This window comes from Miniopterus natalensis, chromosome 12 (genome assembly GCF_054644295.1).
Source record: "Miniopterus natalensis isolate mMinNat1 chromosome 12, mMinNat1.hap1, whole genome shotgun sequence".
Lineage (NCBI taxonomy): Eukaryota > Metazoa > Chordata > Mammalia > Chiroptera > Miniopteridae > Miniopterus > Miniopterus natalensis.
Window position 1 is genome coordinate 50,965,703 of NC_142092.1, and position 15,350 is coordinate 50,981,052.

At 42.7% G+C, this 15,350-nt stretch overlaps 2 protein-coding genes across 2 annotated transcripts; one reads left to right on the forward strand and one right to left on the reverse strand.

Annotated features, from left to right (window-relative positions):
- Window positions 1-1,156: 1,156 nt before the first annotated feature.
- Window positions 1,157-4,740, reverse strand: ALG2 (ALG2 alpha-1,3/1,6-mannosyltransferase). The gene is made up of 2 exons (XM_016222799.2): window positions 4,396-4,740; window positions 1,157-2,265 (listed from the first exon to the last, which is right to left on the reverse strand). The coding sequence occupies exons 1-2, from the start codon at window positions 4,738-4,740 to the stop codon at window positions 1,363-1,365; spliced, it is 1,248 nt and encodes a 415-aa protein (XP_016078285.2). The 3' UTR covers window positions 1,157-1,362.
- Window positions 4,741-5,124: 384 nt separating this feature from the next.
- SEC61B (SEC61 translocon subunit beta) lies at window positions 5,125-12,621 on the forward strand. The gene is made up of 4 exons (XM_016223062.2): window positions 5,125-5,205; window positions 5,411-5,508; window positions 9,436-9,537; window positions 12,270-12,621. The coding sequence occupies exons 1-4, from the start codon at window positions 5,203-5,205 to the stop codon at window positions 12,355-12,357; spliced, it is 291 nt and encodes a 96-aa protein (XP_016078548.1). The 5' UTR covers window positions 5,125-5,202; the 3' UTR covers window positions 12,358-12,621.
- The last annotated feature ends 2,729 nt before the right edge of the window (window positions 12,622-15,350 follow it).

The following is a 15,350-nucleotide window of genomic DNA, read 5'->3' on the forward strand; positions in this document are numbered from 1 at the left end:
ATCATAAACACCCCATAAGAAAAGCATAATAGTACAGTTACCCCACTTTACAGCCGAAGAAGCTGAGACACAGAGATTAAGCAATTTGCCCAAGGCTCTCAGGTCTGTGCTTAGTGGATTAATGTGCAGCCTTTGGCTAGTGACCTGTGCTATTTTTAAAAAATTTAGCTTTAAAGGTTGGTGGAAAAGTGCTTTATGTTTATTTGTATTTAGACCAATAGGTAAATAATGAACTGACTGGTTGATGCCATGAAAAGGGTAGACTGCATGGGAGGGGAAGTCACTCCCACTTTGGGAAGTGGGTAGAGGGTCAAAGAAAGCTCCACAGCAGGGGCCTTGAAGGGGAAAAAGCATTTGTGCCTTATATTTAGGAGGATCTTACTTAATACCACACAAATATTAACAAAGCTGATGAATCAGATGACACTAGGAAATAAACCCTAAGCAATATGCACCTTACATGAGTGACATTTCCTTCTTTTCTTAATCGTCACCTGAGGATATTTTTTCCATTGTTTTTTCAGAGAGTGGGAGACAGAAACATCAATGGGAGAGAGACACATTGATTGGCTGCCTCCTGCATGTGCCCCGACTGACCAGGGCTGAACCTGCAACCAAAGTATGTGCCCTTGGCCAGAATTGAACCCGAGACCCTTCAGTCCGTGGGCTGATGCTCTAACCACTGAGCAAAACCAGCCAGGGCGACATTCCTTCTTCACTTCAACATCCAGTTTACTCTTAGTTTCTGACTTCAGGCTTGGCTGTCATATCTACATGTGGATCATGGAAGCCAAAATTTAATATTTTATGTCTTTTCCTCTGATAAACATCTTTTACTGGCTTGTCTCAGTGTGCAAAAATACAATAAAATTGTCTTTGTAAAAAAATACAGAGCATTCTTGCTATGGATCCAGGCAAAGGTATGACTAACCAAAATTTCCCAACAGAGGGCAGGGAACACTTAGGTGCATTGATTCTGGGAACTAGAGTGACCCTGTTCTGTTATGAAGCCAAATTCTTCAACTTTGATGATGAACTATCAAAACCAATTATGGCACAGTGTGACTCAAAATTTGTAGGCAGAGCAGCAATAGTCTAGAGAAAATAGAATTAACACATGGAATTATATCTTAATCAACACTGGTAAGACTCATAATTATTTTAACGTAAAATATATTGTTTTTCTGAAAAAGGAGTTGGGAAGGTGTGGTATATAGGAAGGTGGCTCAGATTCAAGCGTATTTTTTTTCTTTTAAACTCTTCAACACTAGATTCTAGGTTTCTTTTATGGTTTCAAAACTGGGTCTACAATCTATAAAATGACATTAACGAATATAGCATAAAGACCTTAAAAACATCTGACTATACCAGCAGTTTAGTGACATATTGGTAGAGCTGTTCTGTAAATGCTTCAGAGGAAAACTTTTCCTTCACCCTGGCTCTGCCTGCCAGTCCCATTGTGGTTTTTAAGGAAGGTTCATGGATGAACTTTTCTATTGCTTCTGAGAAGTGCACTGGGTCAGGCTCACATAGAAACCCTGTAACACTGTGGACAATGGACTCTAAAGGCCCGCCTGAATTGACAGCAATGACTGGGCACTGCATGTACATGGCCTCCAAAGGGACAATGCCAAAGTGTTCATTGCTTGGTGTGTATATCACACACGTGCAGCCATGGAGGAGTGAGATTTTCTGTTTGTCCGAGAAAGATCGCAAGAAGGTCACAGACTGGTCAAGGTCAAACTGCTGGGCCATTTTCTTCAGTTCCTGATAGTGTTCCACGTTCTCCAGGACTCTCTCATCATAACCACCAGCCATGATCAGATAAACCTTGTCCCAATCTTGGGATGTCAATCTTCCACGCAGCTTTACTAGGGCTTCCAGTGCCAGAGTCAGGTTTTTCTTCCTTTCGTACCTGTTGATGGAGAGGAACAGGAATTTTTTCCCCTTGGGGACTAGATCATCAAGTTTTTCAGGGACAGCTGAGTCAAAGCTGGTGACATTCAGAGATGGGTAGAGGACATCGGGGTCTATATGAGATAGGGACGTAAACGTTTTCTTAAATATGGCAGCTGTGAACTGGCTGTTGACCAAGATGCAGTCAGCCATGCCTGTGGTGTATTCTTCTATCCAGTCAATTGGGGCCCTATATAGACGTTTAAGAAAAGAATCTCTCTTGGTAAGAAGCAGATCTGGGAAGTGACAATAAAACAAGATCTTCTTACGCCGTCTGGCCAGCTTGAAGACTGGGATACAGGCAGACACCTAACCAAAGCAAAAATAAACAGATAAAGTGGCTGGTGAACTAAACTTCAACTAAATCAAAAGTACAGACACCCACCCTCCCTACTAGTCTGTGGGCTCCTCATGGGCAATGTCTCATTCTGCTTTGTGTTCTTATAGATTCTCACCCAGTCCAATGCCTGGTGTATTAAAGGCTGGTAGATATTTTCTGGATGTGTGCTAAATATTTCAAGCTGCAAGTCCAGTGTTTCCTCTAGAATAGCACTGTCCAATGGGAATGAAAATCTAGTAACAACATTAAAATTTTTAAAGGGTTAATATATTTTATTTTCCTAAAATATTACCACTGAAAAACGTAATCAATGCTAAAAAAGTTAGAGATACTTTACACTATTTTTCACATTTATTCTTTAAAATCAGGCAAGTATTTTACACTTACAGAACATCTCAGTTCAGACTAGCAACATTTCAAGTGCTCAATAGCCATCTGTGGCTAATGGCTACCATACTGGACAGAGCAGATCTAGTATATTTCTCCTCCTAAGGAACTGAATGAACTATAGTAGTTTAGAATGCAAGCTCTGGAATCAAGATGGCCAGAGTCTGAATCTCAGTTCTACTAGCTAGTTGTGTGACCATGATCAAGTTCTACCTCTCTCTGGGCCTCAGTTTCCTCTTCTGTAACATGGTGACAATTATAGTACCAAAAAACCCATGTTTTTTTGTGATTATTAAATACAATGGGATATGTAAAACACTTAAGAATTTAGTGTAGTATGTGCTCAATAAATATTAACTATAATCATTACTGAGCATGAACTACATGCTGGCATTACTAAACTTTCCTGTTGGATAATCTTACAAATCACTCAATCTCCAGCTCACTTAATACCTGAAGGTGAGCTTTCCAAAGCTACTTAAAGTCATAAAATAGCAGATAAATGGAACTTATATTCAGGTCTCCTGCTTCTGAGCTCAGTTTTTTCTCTATATCATGCTGTCTCATGCTTATGAACTCGTTAGAAATGCAGGGTGTTTGGAACATGTCCACATTTCTCAAAAATATCTTCCACACAAGCAAAGAAGATCAAAAGTAACTCATGAGTTATAATTAAAGAAACACAAATACAAATGTGATGCCATTTCCCCCATTAGTGTGGCAAAGATTAAAATGGTTGATAACATCCAATGTGCACCAAAGCAAAATGCTCTATTGTACATGTGGCTGTCTTTAGGGAGAGGAACTGGGATGTGACTTTTATATTATACATATATATATTTATTGATTTTAGAGAGAGAGGAAGGGAGAGGGAGAGAGAAACATCAATGATGAGAGTCATTGATCAGCTGCCTCCTGCACGCCCCGAATGCGGATCGAACCCACAACCCGGGCATGTGCCCTGACTGGGAATCGAACCTCCATCTCTTGGATCCTAGGTCGATGCTCAATCGCTGAGCCACGCAGGTCAGGCATATTATACTCTTTTAAACTATCTGACTTTTTAGACCTAGTAAATGTTACTTGATAAAATAAAAATTTGGGGGGGTGTGAGGGCGAGGGACAGAGGAGTTTAGAATAATTAGAGCCCAGACTCAGGTGGGCATTCTTTACCAAGCAAAATAATTTGGACTTTTCTACAAAGACTAATGGAGAGCCACGTTTAAGTTTTATGGGGACATGGCATGTTTAGCTTGGTGTTTTAACACAGGACACTGCTGAGGAGTAGGGTAACCTGGCTGCAAAGGCTACAGTGTGATGCACATGGCCTAGAAAGTGTCAACAGGAATAATGCAAAGAGGGAAGGCATACGAGTTACTCAGAAGTAAAAGGTGACTGAATGCTGACTTCTAACGTTAGTGTTTCTTAGAGAGAGACCCAAGGCCCATCTGCTGCAGAATCGCGAGACGTGACAGTGAAAAATGCAGGTTTTGGGGCCCCACCTCAGGGCTTCTGGATGAAGCTCCTCGGGGTGGGGCACTGTAATGTGCAACTTAAATGTGTCCACACTAAAGATCGAGAACCACAGTCACTCCGAGCTCCGAGCTCTCCAGATCAGTTCCAACCTTTTCGACCCGCAGCCCGGGAGAGGTCCTCGGCGGTCACGCACCGCGCGCCACAGTGCAGCAGGGAGCGCGGCGCGGTCACCTCACCTGGTCGCACACGACCACGTCGAATTCCTCGTCGCCGAGGAACAGCACGTAGAGCGCCAGGAAGACCATGCGCACGTAGGCGCAGACCGCGGCGCCGCGGCCGCCCCAGCCCAGGCCGCGCGGCAGCCAGTCCCCCGCGCAGCGGACCGGCAGCTGGCGGCTTTCGGCGAAGCAGTGGCCCGGGTCGTAGTGCGCGGTCCAGATCTTCACGCTACACCCGCGCGCCTGCAGGGCCAGCGCCGCATCCAGCACCAGCCGCTCGGCGCCACCCACGCCCAGGTCTGGGTGCAGGAACAGCACGGATGGCGTGGGACCCACTTCGTCCTGGGCCCGCTTCCCCGCCATGGGCCTGGTGTCCAGCCGGCGCCCGACGCCTGTAGGCACTTGCGCGCTGGTTCCCTCCCCCGCTTCCCGCTGGCCGGGCGGGGCCGCGCATGCCCCGCGGCGCCTGCGTCGGTTAGGCCACGTCGGCGCAGACCTGCGGGCGCCTAGCAACTGCCGGGGAAAAGTTCTCTTCCTACCATGGCTGTATCCCCCCTTTGGTAGGAACTGGGCTCTACGAAGGACGCTGTGATCTAAAGGAAGAAGTCGGAAGGTCAGTACTTCCCACACAGCAGCTGACCGAGTCGCCTGTAGCACAATTTCTACAGGCATATAGTAGGACAACCCAAGCGTCCTTGGAGTCAGGGGCCCTGCCAGCAGGTCTGGGGCGGGGACTGGACCAGTGTCTCCAGCGGCTGGTCTACTGAAGGCTCCGCTGCTTCCCTGCCGTCTGCTTCTCCCCCCCGCCACCCTCCAGTTTCCAGCATGGTATGGCGACCTCGGCAGTCCCCGCTGAGTCCCCGTCTCTCTCAGGCGCCCCGACTTCTGCCTCACGCCTCGCCCTCCTCCCGCGGCTCCCTTGCCTTCCCCACCCTCCTGGGCGAGCGCGGGTCTGGGCTGCCGGGGCCTGGGGGCTGGGGACTGGGGGTGGGCGGGCGGTGCTCACCCGTCTGTCTCCTTGCCTCCCCCACAGCCTGGTCCAACCCCAAGTGGCACCAACGTGGGCTCCTCGGGACGCTCCCCCAGTAAAGCGGTGGCCGCCCGGGCGGCGGGTTCCACGGTCCGGCAGAGGTAAGGAGCCCTGCGAACCTCTTGGCTGTGGCCTGGGAGAGGGGGCCCGAGAATCCGCCGGTCCCGAGGAGGAGACCCCAGGATATTAAGATTCACAAAGACGGAGTGAGCCTCAGGCGACGTGGCCGTGGGAGTAAAGGGCCTTCTGTGTCGAGAGAGGGAGGCGATATTTTCTTCTCCTTGTACAGTTTTGGCTGCCACTTAAAAAAAGGAAAGTTAAGTTGGAATTGGATCGGAGACAACTTTGAAAAAACTGGTGTCGTTGAACTGGTGTCTCTGAACCAGGCCCCATACCACCCAGTTTAACCAGACTTGTGGGACGCAAACTCAGCGTCCCCATCATCCCCGCCCCGCCCCCGGTTACATTTCTCCGCTTCCATATGGCGCTCGACCCAAAGCCAGAACTTTCAGCGTCGTCTTGGATTTTTCTTACCTCTGTCTCTATCCAGTCGTTTGTCAGACTTTAAATTATACACAGTAAACTGCTCATCATTTCTGTTCGTCTGCATTTCTACTGCCCCAATGTAGCCGTCAGCTTCTGTCATCTAGGCTTTCACGTTTCTACATCACTCTTCTCTCCAGGCCGTTTCCACTCCAGTCCATCCTGTTCTACAGTTCTGTTAACTCTTCTGCTTATTTTCTCTGTTAGTTTCTTTTTGCTGAATTAAAAAAAAAAAAAAAAAGGGGGGGGAGGAATAGCAAGGTTTTTGGTGGTTTTTCAGCCTGTCAGCCTCTCTTCTCCCTCTCTCCTGTGATCCAGCAGTCTAGCAGTAGTGAACTTACTACTATTTTCTGAACCTCACCCCACCTCCCCCACACTTACACAATTTTTATTTATTCTCCTAAAACTAAGTTCAGAGGTTATTTTGTCTTGAGGCCTTCCCTGACTCCCAAAGTAGCAGTAGCTACTTGTCTTGCCTTTTGCTCTCAAAGCATTTCATTCGAATGGTGGTAATAGCATTTGTTTCTTAGACTTTGAAAGAAACTGCCCAACTTAGTCTCTTCTACTGTGAGGTCTTAATAAAGGAAGGATGAGTGAAGGAAGGAACCCTGTTGTCTTGGGAGTTTTGAAGGAACTAGTGGGATTTTATCTAGAAGAGGGTAGGACCTTGAAGGGATACATGAAAACTGTTCATAAGGATGTGAAGAGTGATGAGATTTTTCTTGTTGGCTACAGTTGCTAAATATAAAACTAATAATTTGAATTTACACGAGACACTTTTCAGCGTAGAGGAAAGTGATTCGGATACAACTGTGAGGACATGGTAAGATTGTCCTGAACAATTGAGAGTTCCTTGTCACTGTGTTCAAGGGAAGGCTGGGTTGGACCATCTAGAAAGTATGTCAAGCTGTGGTTTAAGTTACATGGGTTTGGATTGCTGTCCCCTGTCCACCCTGTATTTCAGAGATTCTTTGTGCTGGAATGGAAAACATGTCCTGTAGGTAGTGGGCCTGGTTAATAAGAATTGGTAGTACGGTGGCAGGGAAGTTTGGCCATCTGAGAATTCTTAAAGAAAAAAAAAGAGAAATCACATATTTATCAAATGTAAATAAGATAATAAAATAACGTACTTAATAAAAATGAAATAACTGATGCACAGGTGAAATGGAAAAACGTAAACATTTGAGGACAGGTACAGCTTCTCAACGTGTGGGTGTTGATGTCATGTAGGGTTCAGCATGGCTGGGGCTAGAATAACTAGAAAGATCATGGTTATATGTATTGAGAAGAGACTACAGTGTTCCTTTTAGAATTTTGGTACTTTTTTAAGTGTTACTTAATGCGTGTAATGCCATAGGTGTTGGCTGCCTAAGAATATATCCCTGCTTTGTAAGTCTGTATAAAAAAGTTGAAGCTAATGGTTTAAAAAGTTGAAGATAATGCTTTGGATTATGTAGAGTGCAGATTTGCATTCTCTCTCCAGGCTCAGTGAGGTGGTAGAGGTAGTACTTTGGAGAAGAAATGGTAAGGGATTGATTTATTGAGGGAACATGCCAGGCACTGTACCAACTCTTTGGGTATATTTGTGTATAAGATAGTCAGGGTTTAGCCTTATGAATCTTATATTCCAGTGTGGGAGACTGTAAGCAAGACAAATAAATAAGGTAATTTCAGGCAAGAAGGGCTATGAAGAAAAGTAAGGCTGGGTGGGGGAGAGAGAGTGGTGGGGTTAGGGTGTAGGTGGATAGCTGTTTTAGATAGGGTGTTCAGAGTAGGTGACCTTTAAGTGGAGACCTGAAAGAAGCAAGGGAGGAGATCCTGCAATGGCCTGTGGAGGAATAGGTTTTCTACACAAAAGGAATGATTAAGTGTAAAGACTTTGAGGTGGGAATGAGGTTGACTTTGAGGAGTAGCCAGAAGGCGATCATGCTAGAACAAAGTACATAAAAGGTCAGTTATGAAAACCATTGTGTTAAGGTATAGGAAGAGGGAGGCAGTTACACAGTGGCCAGATAAAAAGGGTAAAATAGACCCCAGATAGAGGTTAAAATGGGCTCTATGAACCTCTGCCTACTTTCCAGGGGCAGGGATGGGAGGTATTTTGAGTATTTTTGGTATTTCTAGGGGTCCTGACTTTCAAATCCTCTTCAGTATTCCATGTGTCAGTAGATGTAAGAAATCTTAAAAGAGGCCTGGACTGATCCTTTCAAACTCCTGGAATTATAGGAGACTTTTGAAGACAGGACCTGGAGTAGGGAGATTGTGAGAACAGGAGAAAGCATGTGGGTCCTAGTCCTGGCTCAGCCCATGACTTAACATATCCATACTGGATTTACTCTCTAGCTCAAGTTCCCTTTTACAAACAGGAGGAAAATATCATGCACCTACCCCACAGGTTAAATGATGTCTGTATCTCTGTGTTAAAGCTCTTCTAGTCGAATGGATTACTCTGTAAATCCCTGCGCAGTATGTTTGCTGTTTACAATCAGTTTTCGCATTTTAGCACTGAAACAGTCATACAAATGGAGTTCTGAGTTCCCAGGCCACCATATAACCTAGAATTAATGGGTCTGAAATATAATCTTTTCAGTATAGTAGACCCAAATGATTGACACTAATTGCTCTCAAGTTTCTAACATGGACACAGCTCTTTTGCTGGAACCCAGACTGGAACCAGGACCCCACTTTTCCATTCCATGCAGCAGGGCAAGCTCCCTGCTTCTTGTGCTAGAGTGTGTGCTAAAGGCCATGGCAGGGTGAGATGGGGATCAGGATCAGATTTTGGAGGGTAGTGAGAAGAGATGGTAGGGAAAAGGTTTTCATTTCTGTTTTCTCCCTCTATGCCCTTCTCTTTTCAAAAAATCTAGAATCAGTAGCCCACAGATATCTGGAATGGGATTTTAAGGGAGGGTGTACTGGCAGTGATGGGATAGGGCTTTCCCTCTCTCCTTTTCCTTTCCCCTTACCTAGGATTTATTATAAACGGGCTGAAGAAGATTTTTTCTGACTTCTCTCACATTTACTACTTACTCCCATATTGTAGTACTCTAGCACTGGGGCAAGATGAGAAGTGGGATTGGAGTAGTGCTTCTTGGAAGAATAGTTGGGTGGGCCTCTCAGTGACTGAGGAGAGGAGGGAAAGGGCTCCCTTGGCCTGTGCTTGGCCAATGGTGTAAGTGCTGTCCGGCTACTTTTGTATGCCAGGACTGCTGGTCTTAGGTAGGCACTTTGATTAACCCTTTCCAGCGTAACCACTTTCCAGGGTTAGTGTAGTGTATGCATTAGCATACGGCAGGCACTCAGTTCATGGTGGTTATCATGATATCATGACCAGTGGAGTGAAAACAAGAATTTGGGGTTTACTAACAAAAGGAAAAGTTTTTTCTTGTTTTGGTTCTTTAACAATGTAATGGTAGCATATGTTATAATGCCATTAAAAAGGTTTCCAAAGAAAGGCCGTTTGTAACATTTTTTTCTCTTAACAGGAAAAATGCCAGCTGCGGAACAAGGAGTGCAGGCCGCACGACCTCAGCAGGCACTGGGGGGATGTGGCGATTCTACACAGAAGATTCTCCTGGCCTCAAAGTGTAAGTCGTGGGAGCAGATCTTGTGTTTCTGTCCAGTATCACAGAGCTGTTTGGCGATACTCTCTCTCTTCCATTGGTGGTGCTGGCTTTGATGAAATTTATAGTATGCAACAGTTTTATTTGTGCCAGGTGGGCTGGGTTTGGTTTGTCCATATATCAACCAATTAGTTTAGGGCCTGGAATGATATCTCTTCATGGATTGAGTGAAAGCAAGGGAAGATCTTCATGTAGCTGTGCCAAAATAAATGATGGGAACAGAGAGAACTAGAGGGAAAAGTGCTTAATTAGATGAAATTGCTCTTTACTTGGTGTTCTGGCCCATACTGAGAATGATTAGTAACCATTTGAATAGGAGTTGGGTGGTTTTTCAATGCTCTTGTGGAAGCATAAGCTGATATTATGGATGTTTCTACATTAGGCTGTGTTACCAAAAGTTCTTTGGCCTTCTTGCCTTTTGTGGGTGGTGAGTAGATCTTAAAGGGTCACATATCACTTTCCAAGTTCTTAGGCCTCAGAGTGCTTGTTAGGTGATGGGAAATGGGAATATGGGGGACCCCTGTCCCCATGCCTTGCTCACCTCACTTTTCCAGAGTTTCTGGTACTATGTGGCAGGTTTCTCATCAAGTAAGCTCCAGGACACCACTGTTTACAGCTGTTTCCTGACTCAACCCAGTGGATGAAGAATTGTAATAATGACTACTCTTATTTGCATAACACTGCAGGTTCAGAAGCTCAGGTTTAGAGAGGCAAAGTTATGTTCTAGCAAGAGCTGGAACCAGACATCCTGACTGTTCAGTCCTGTGCTCCATATGTCTGTCTGCTAGAAAAGAGACAAAATTAGATTTATTTGCATTAGTTTAATTAATTTGACCAATAGCTTGTCTTGGGTCACAAATTTAAAGACTTGTGTGTTAAGGTGAGAATGTATTCAGGAAGTAACTCTTGGGGTCGGGAATATATGAGTTGGCAGCATTCAGACAACCTTTTGGTCTTTGTTAAAGGTAATTTTTCTGAGTATTTCAGAGAGAAATTTTGAAGCCCCTTGCTCTTTAAGGGATCCAGGGGACTCCTTTTAAACCCTTTTTAAGAAGGTGGTAAAAGCTGTTCTCCTGTGGGTGAGTCTGGCTTGTGCTGGCTCTGGGCTTTCTGCTGTTGTGCAGCCAGGCTTGCTCATTGCTACTGCTTGAGTACTCCCAGGAATCTAGAAACTGTTCCTTGAAGTGTCCTAAAGCACAGTTTCATCATACCACAGAGACAGTAAAAGGACACAGTTGGGAATTTGTATCCACAAATCCACATCTTGGAGCAGTCAAGTAACATCTTAGAGTTTGTTGTTGGCTCTTTGTAGGAGTTTGGAATTTTTTTCAGGTTGATAATAGTAACATTTCCTGCAAGTTTATTATAAACCTGCATTGGTTATGTATTAATTTATTTAATGCCTCAGTAACCCAATGAGAGAGGTACTGTGATTATCCCTACTTTACAGATGAGGAAACTGAGGCTTGGAGAAGGTAAGTAATGGGGCCACAGTCACAGCTCATAAGCGACAGAGTTGTTTTGCAAACTCTGGCACTTGGACCCTGAGAGCTGCACTCTCAGCTTTATGCACTATGGCTGTTACTCTAACGTTGCTTTAAAGTAGGGGCTCTGGTTGAGTGCAACGTGATAAAAATCTCTTCCCATGTATTTTAAAATTTGTTGACTCCTGTAATTGTACAAATTTTGGAAGAACAAAATAGTGTAGCAAGAATATCAATCTCTGTGCATTGTTTATTGTCTACCGGAGGACTCTGTTACTCCACTGTGCCACTGGGTTACTCCACTGCCTTAATAAAGGTTTCTGGGGTCTTTTACACTTGTATCCAGTTGTATCTGGGAGGTGATGTGACATCTTGAATTCTTCTAAACTGGTGTTGGCAGGAAGAGTAAAAAAGGCAGAGCCCATAACATTTCACTAAAGTTAATGGTTTAGGGAAGGGCTGAAGTGTAAAATCTATTTCCTTCCTACAGTAAACTCATAAGTATGAATCACACTTAACACATGTTACCTAGAATGTTTTGTCCTTAAAATGGGAATCTTAAAGCAGTAAAATGAGCAGTATGTGTAGAATCAGAAAACCTGAGTTCAGATCTCTCCTTTCATCTGTCTGCGTGTTCCGAGGCAAGTAATAATCTCTCTGGCCTCAGTTTTAGTTGTTTATAAAATGAGATTAGTATCTGTTTTGCCTGAGTCATGAGTTTGTTAATCAGTGGGATCATATATTTGAAAACACTTTGTAACTTATGATTTTCATCTTTGTAGACCTAATATATTATAAACAATGAAGGTTGTCTAAATAAATCTTACTTTGAAATAATAGTTTTATAATTGGATCATTTGCACTTATAGAATTTGTGAAAGTTTTTCTTATTTTTATTATGGAAAATGTCAAATATGTGAAATTAGAGAGAGTAGTATCTCCAAGACATCAGATCATTTTATTTGTATAATTTCAGTATGTTTTACTAGAAGATAAGGATTCCTCCTATCTAAATAATGGCAATGCTGACTGCACACCTTCAAAATATCCACAATAACAATTTTGGGAATATTTGTAAATGCTGTAAATAATATTCTTGGATGACTCTTAGGTGCTCTTCTCCCCTCCCCTCCATGCCTAAGCAATCTTTAGTATTAGAAATATAGTAATATATTATTACTGAAAATAACATGCTTTTCTTCTTCTTTTCAGTGGCCCTGTTCCAGTATTGGTTATGAGTCTTCTGTTCATCGCTTCTGTATTTATGTTGCACATTTGGGGCAAGTACACTCGTTCATAGATTTGGCTACATCCGTCATCTGAAGGAGGAGACAAAAAACCAATATATCTTGGACCAAAAGCATAGTGATTTTCTGTTCATGAGAAAGAAATTTTCTGTAAGCTTACTGTTTTACAGGGAACTTAAGAATTGATTTTAAGGAATCAATTTTTTTCTATGGCTAATAAACTTTTTAATTCATTTATACCAAGTCTGATTGTTGATGCCTGGCTGTTAGGGCCCTTAATCTCTGCCTTTCGATTACAAGTAAATACATAGAAAACATGTCTTGTGGAACTTGTTTTCTTTGTTGAATTGATAGTTCCTTATATGACCATGTAGTCATTCAAATCCAAGGTACTGTAATTGATCTTGGCTTGTTTTCTTCTAGGTATTTCTCTTTTCGTGATTGTCATTTTGAGCGTTCTGTGGTTTTCAAGGAGTGTACCTATGACTCCATCAGGCAGATCTGTATTCAAAGGCAGCTGGTACCTAGGGGAATAGTCATGGAAGTCATAAATCAGAAATCTTGGATGAAATGTTTGCTTATTCTGTTCTTTGTCTCTAACACCATAGATTTTAGAGACAAAGAATGAACTCTCCCAGTTCTTAACTCTGTGAGTGTAGACCAGGAGTTTCCATCTATTTATCACTTGTTAAACCTATTTTGAAGAACTCATTTGATAAGTTGGATTTTTCAAATAAAATTTTGTTTTCATTTTGAAAATTACTTTTATTTTTTTATTTTTATTTTTTAAATATATCTTTACTGATTTCAGAGATAGGAAAGGAGAGGGAGAGAGAGAGAGATAGAAACATCAGTGATGAAAGAGTCATTGTTTGGCTGCCTCCTGCATGCCCCAGACTGGGGATCGAGCCCGCAACCCGGGCATGTGCCCTGACCTAGAATTGAACCCCAGTCGCCTGGATCCTAGGTCGACGCTCAACTGCTGAGCCACGCCCGGCCGGGTGAAAATGAAAGACTTTTAAATCAGAGTGAGATATCAGCATTCTAAACTGAGTTGATATAATTCCAAACAAAAAATAAAAAAATTTGAGGTTTCACTTAGCTTATGTTGCCATTCTGGGCATAAGCATTCAGTTTCTGGTATACCCTAGGAAATACCAAAAATAGCTTAAAGGTACATAGTTCAGGAGTCTAGGACTCTAAACCAGATTTTCTAAGGAGTAAGTGGTCTATGTGATGTCCCCTTAGTTGTCCAGCAGAATCACAACATTATGGAAATGTGTATTAGTTAAAAAAAAAACATAATTTTAACAACTTTCTTTAAAAAAAAAAAAAAAATCCCTAGAACAGTTAAGCAGTTTCAGAAATGTTTTTCTTAAGTCCTGGCTGTAAAGTAAATTTAAATTTAGGGCCAGAGCACCAAATATAATGTTGAAAGTATGTACCTTTATAATATATGGGTGAGTGTGCTCTTGTAAATCCTAACAAATGGGAAATTATTGGGAGAAAATGATGAAAAATTTGTTCCCTTGGATCCTAGGAATTGCTTATTGAATGAAATAGGTATCTTCATTTTGAAATTCAGGGGAAAATATCTCAATTTCATTTGGAAGAAATTAAAGATTTCTCTTACCATGGATTTTTCCCCCCTAATATTCAGGTTGGTGATACCAATAACAGCTAAAAGTTATACTTTTAACTTGGAAAAGAAATCTGTTCCTTTGTCCAGAGGGGTCTGTTTTTCTTTGGGGGAGTTGCTAAAACCACTTGGGGGAGCTGTTGTGTTGTCTGGGAGTGCATTTTCTTCACTGCATAGTGCGGCTTATTAGCCCTGTCTGCCTAGCAGTGGTCTCTAGTGGATGGATAGTGGGAAGTCACTGACTTTTCTGAGCTAGGGATTTAAAAGAAAATGATATTTGTAGTGCCAGAGCAAGGAGATGATTCATTCAGCGGAAGGAAAACAGGGTTGGGCATAGAGATGTACAACATCTATTATGTAGCTACTTTTGGCTCTGAGGATACAGTGCTAATACAATCTTAGTGTTCAAGTTGTTCCTTTCTCTTTCTTTTAAAAATTGTGAAATATCTTAACCATTTTTAAGTGTTCACAACAATGGGATTAAGTACCTGTTGCTCAACCATCACCACTATCCATCTCCAGTACTCTTTTTTCATCTTAAAAACAGAAACTAAACCCACCAAATAATAGCCTCCCCACCTTCCCCTCAGCCCCTGGCACCACCATTCTACTTTGTGTCTATAAATTTGACTCTAAGTACTTAATGTAAGTGGAATCATACAGTATTTTGTCCTTTTGTAACTGACTTATTCAGCTTAGCGTAATGTCCTCAAGGTTCATGTTGTAGCATGTGTCAGAATTTCCTACCTTTTTAAGGCTGAATAATATCCAACTGTAAGTATATACCACATTTTGTGCTCTTTTTAAATAGGGATTTCTGGACTGTTGTTTCTTGAGCCATTTATAGTAATTCTGAAAGCCTAACAAATTAGATCTTTACCTTCATTAAGGCTACCTTACTTAGCCCAAAGGATCCTCAAGCTGTTTTGACTATGGGCTATAATTCTAGCCACCTCTGAGTGATGGACACAAGCCAGCACATGCTGAGCAGAAGCTCTAAGTGGTTAAAATTGGGAAAATGAATTACGTACATTATAATGTAGCTCAGGCTGAGCCTTTTAAGTCATTGGGGAACAACCAACAAAGGGAAGGGTGAGTCCCTGTGACTGCTGGGGGATGGAAATACTAGAATCTCTGGGCACAATAGTGCCCTGAACACATTTTGGTAAAACAGTAGTTGAGAGATCTGTTCATGGGAGAGGCAAAATACGCCACAGCTTCTTTTCACCCCTGTTCTAGTCTAGATTCCAGTATTTTTCCAGGTTGCTAATGTCCTCATAGGAAGAACTGAAAAAGACATTCTGAAATCACACAGTATTGGCATCAAGTTAAAATGGATGAAAAGGTCTGTAAAGCTGGCGTCATTCAACAGGAAATACAGTGTTTGGAGTTCTATGCACATGGTGC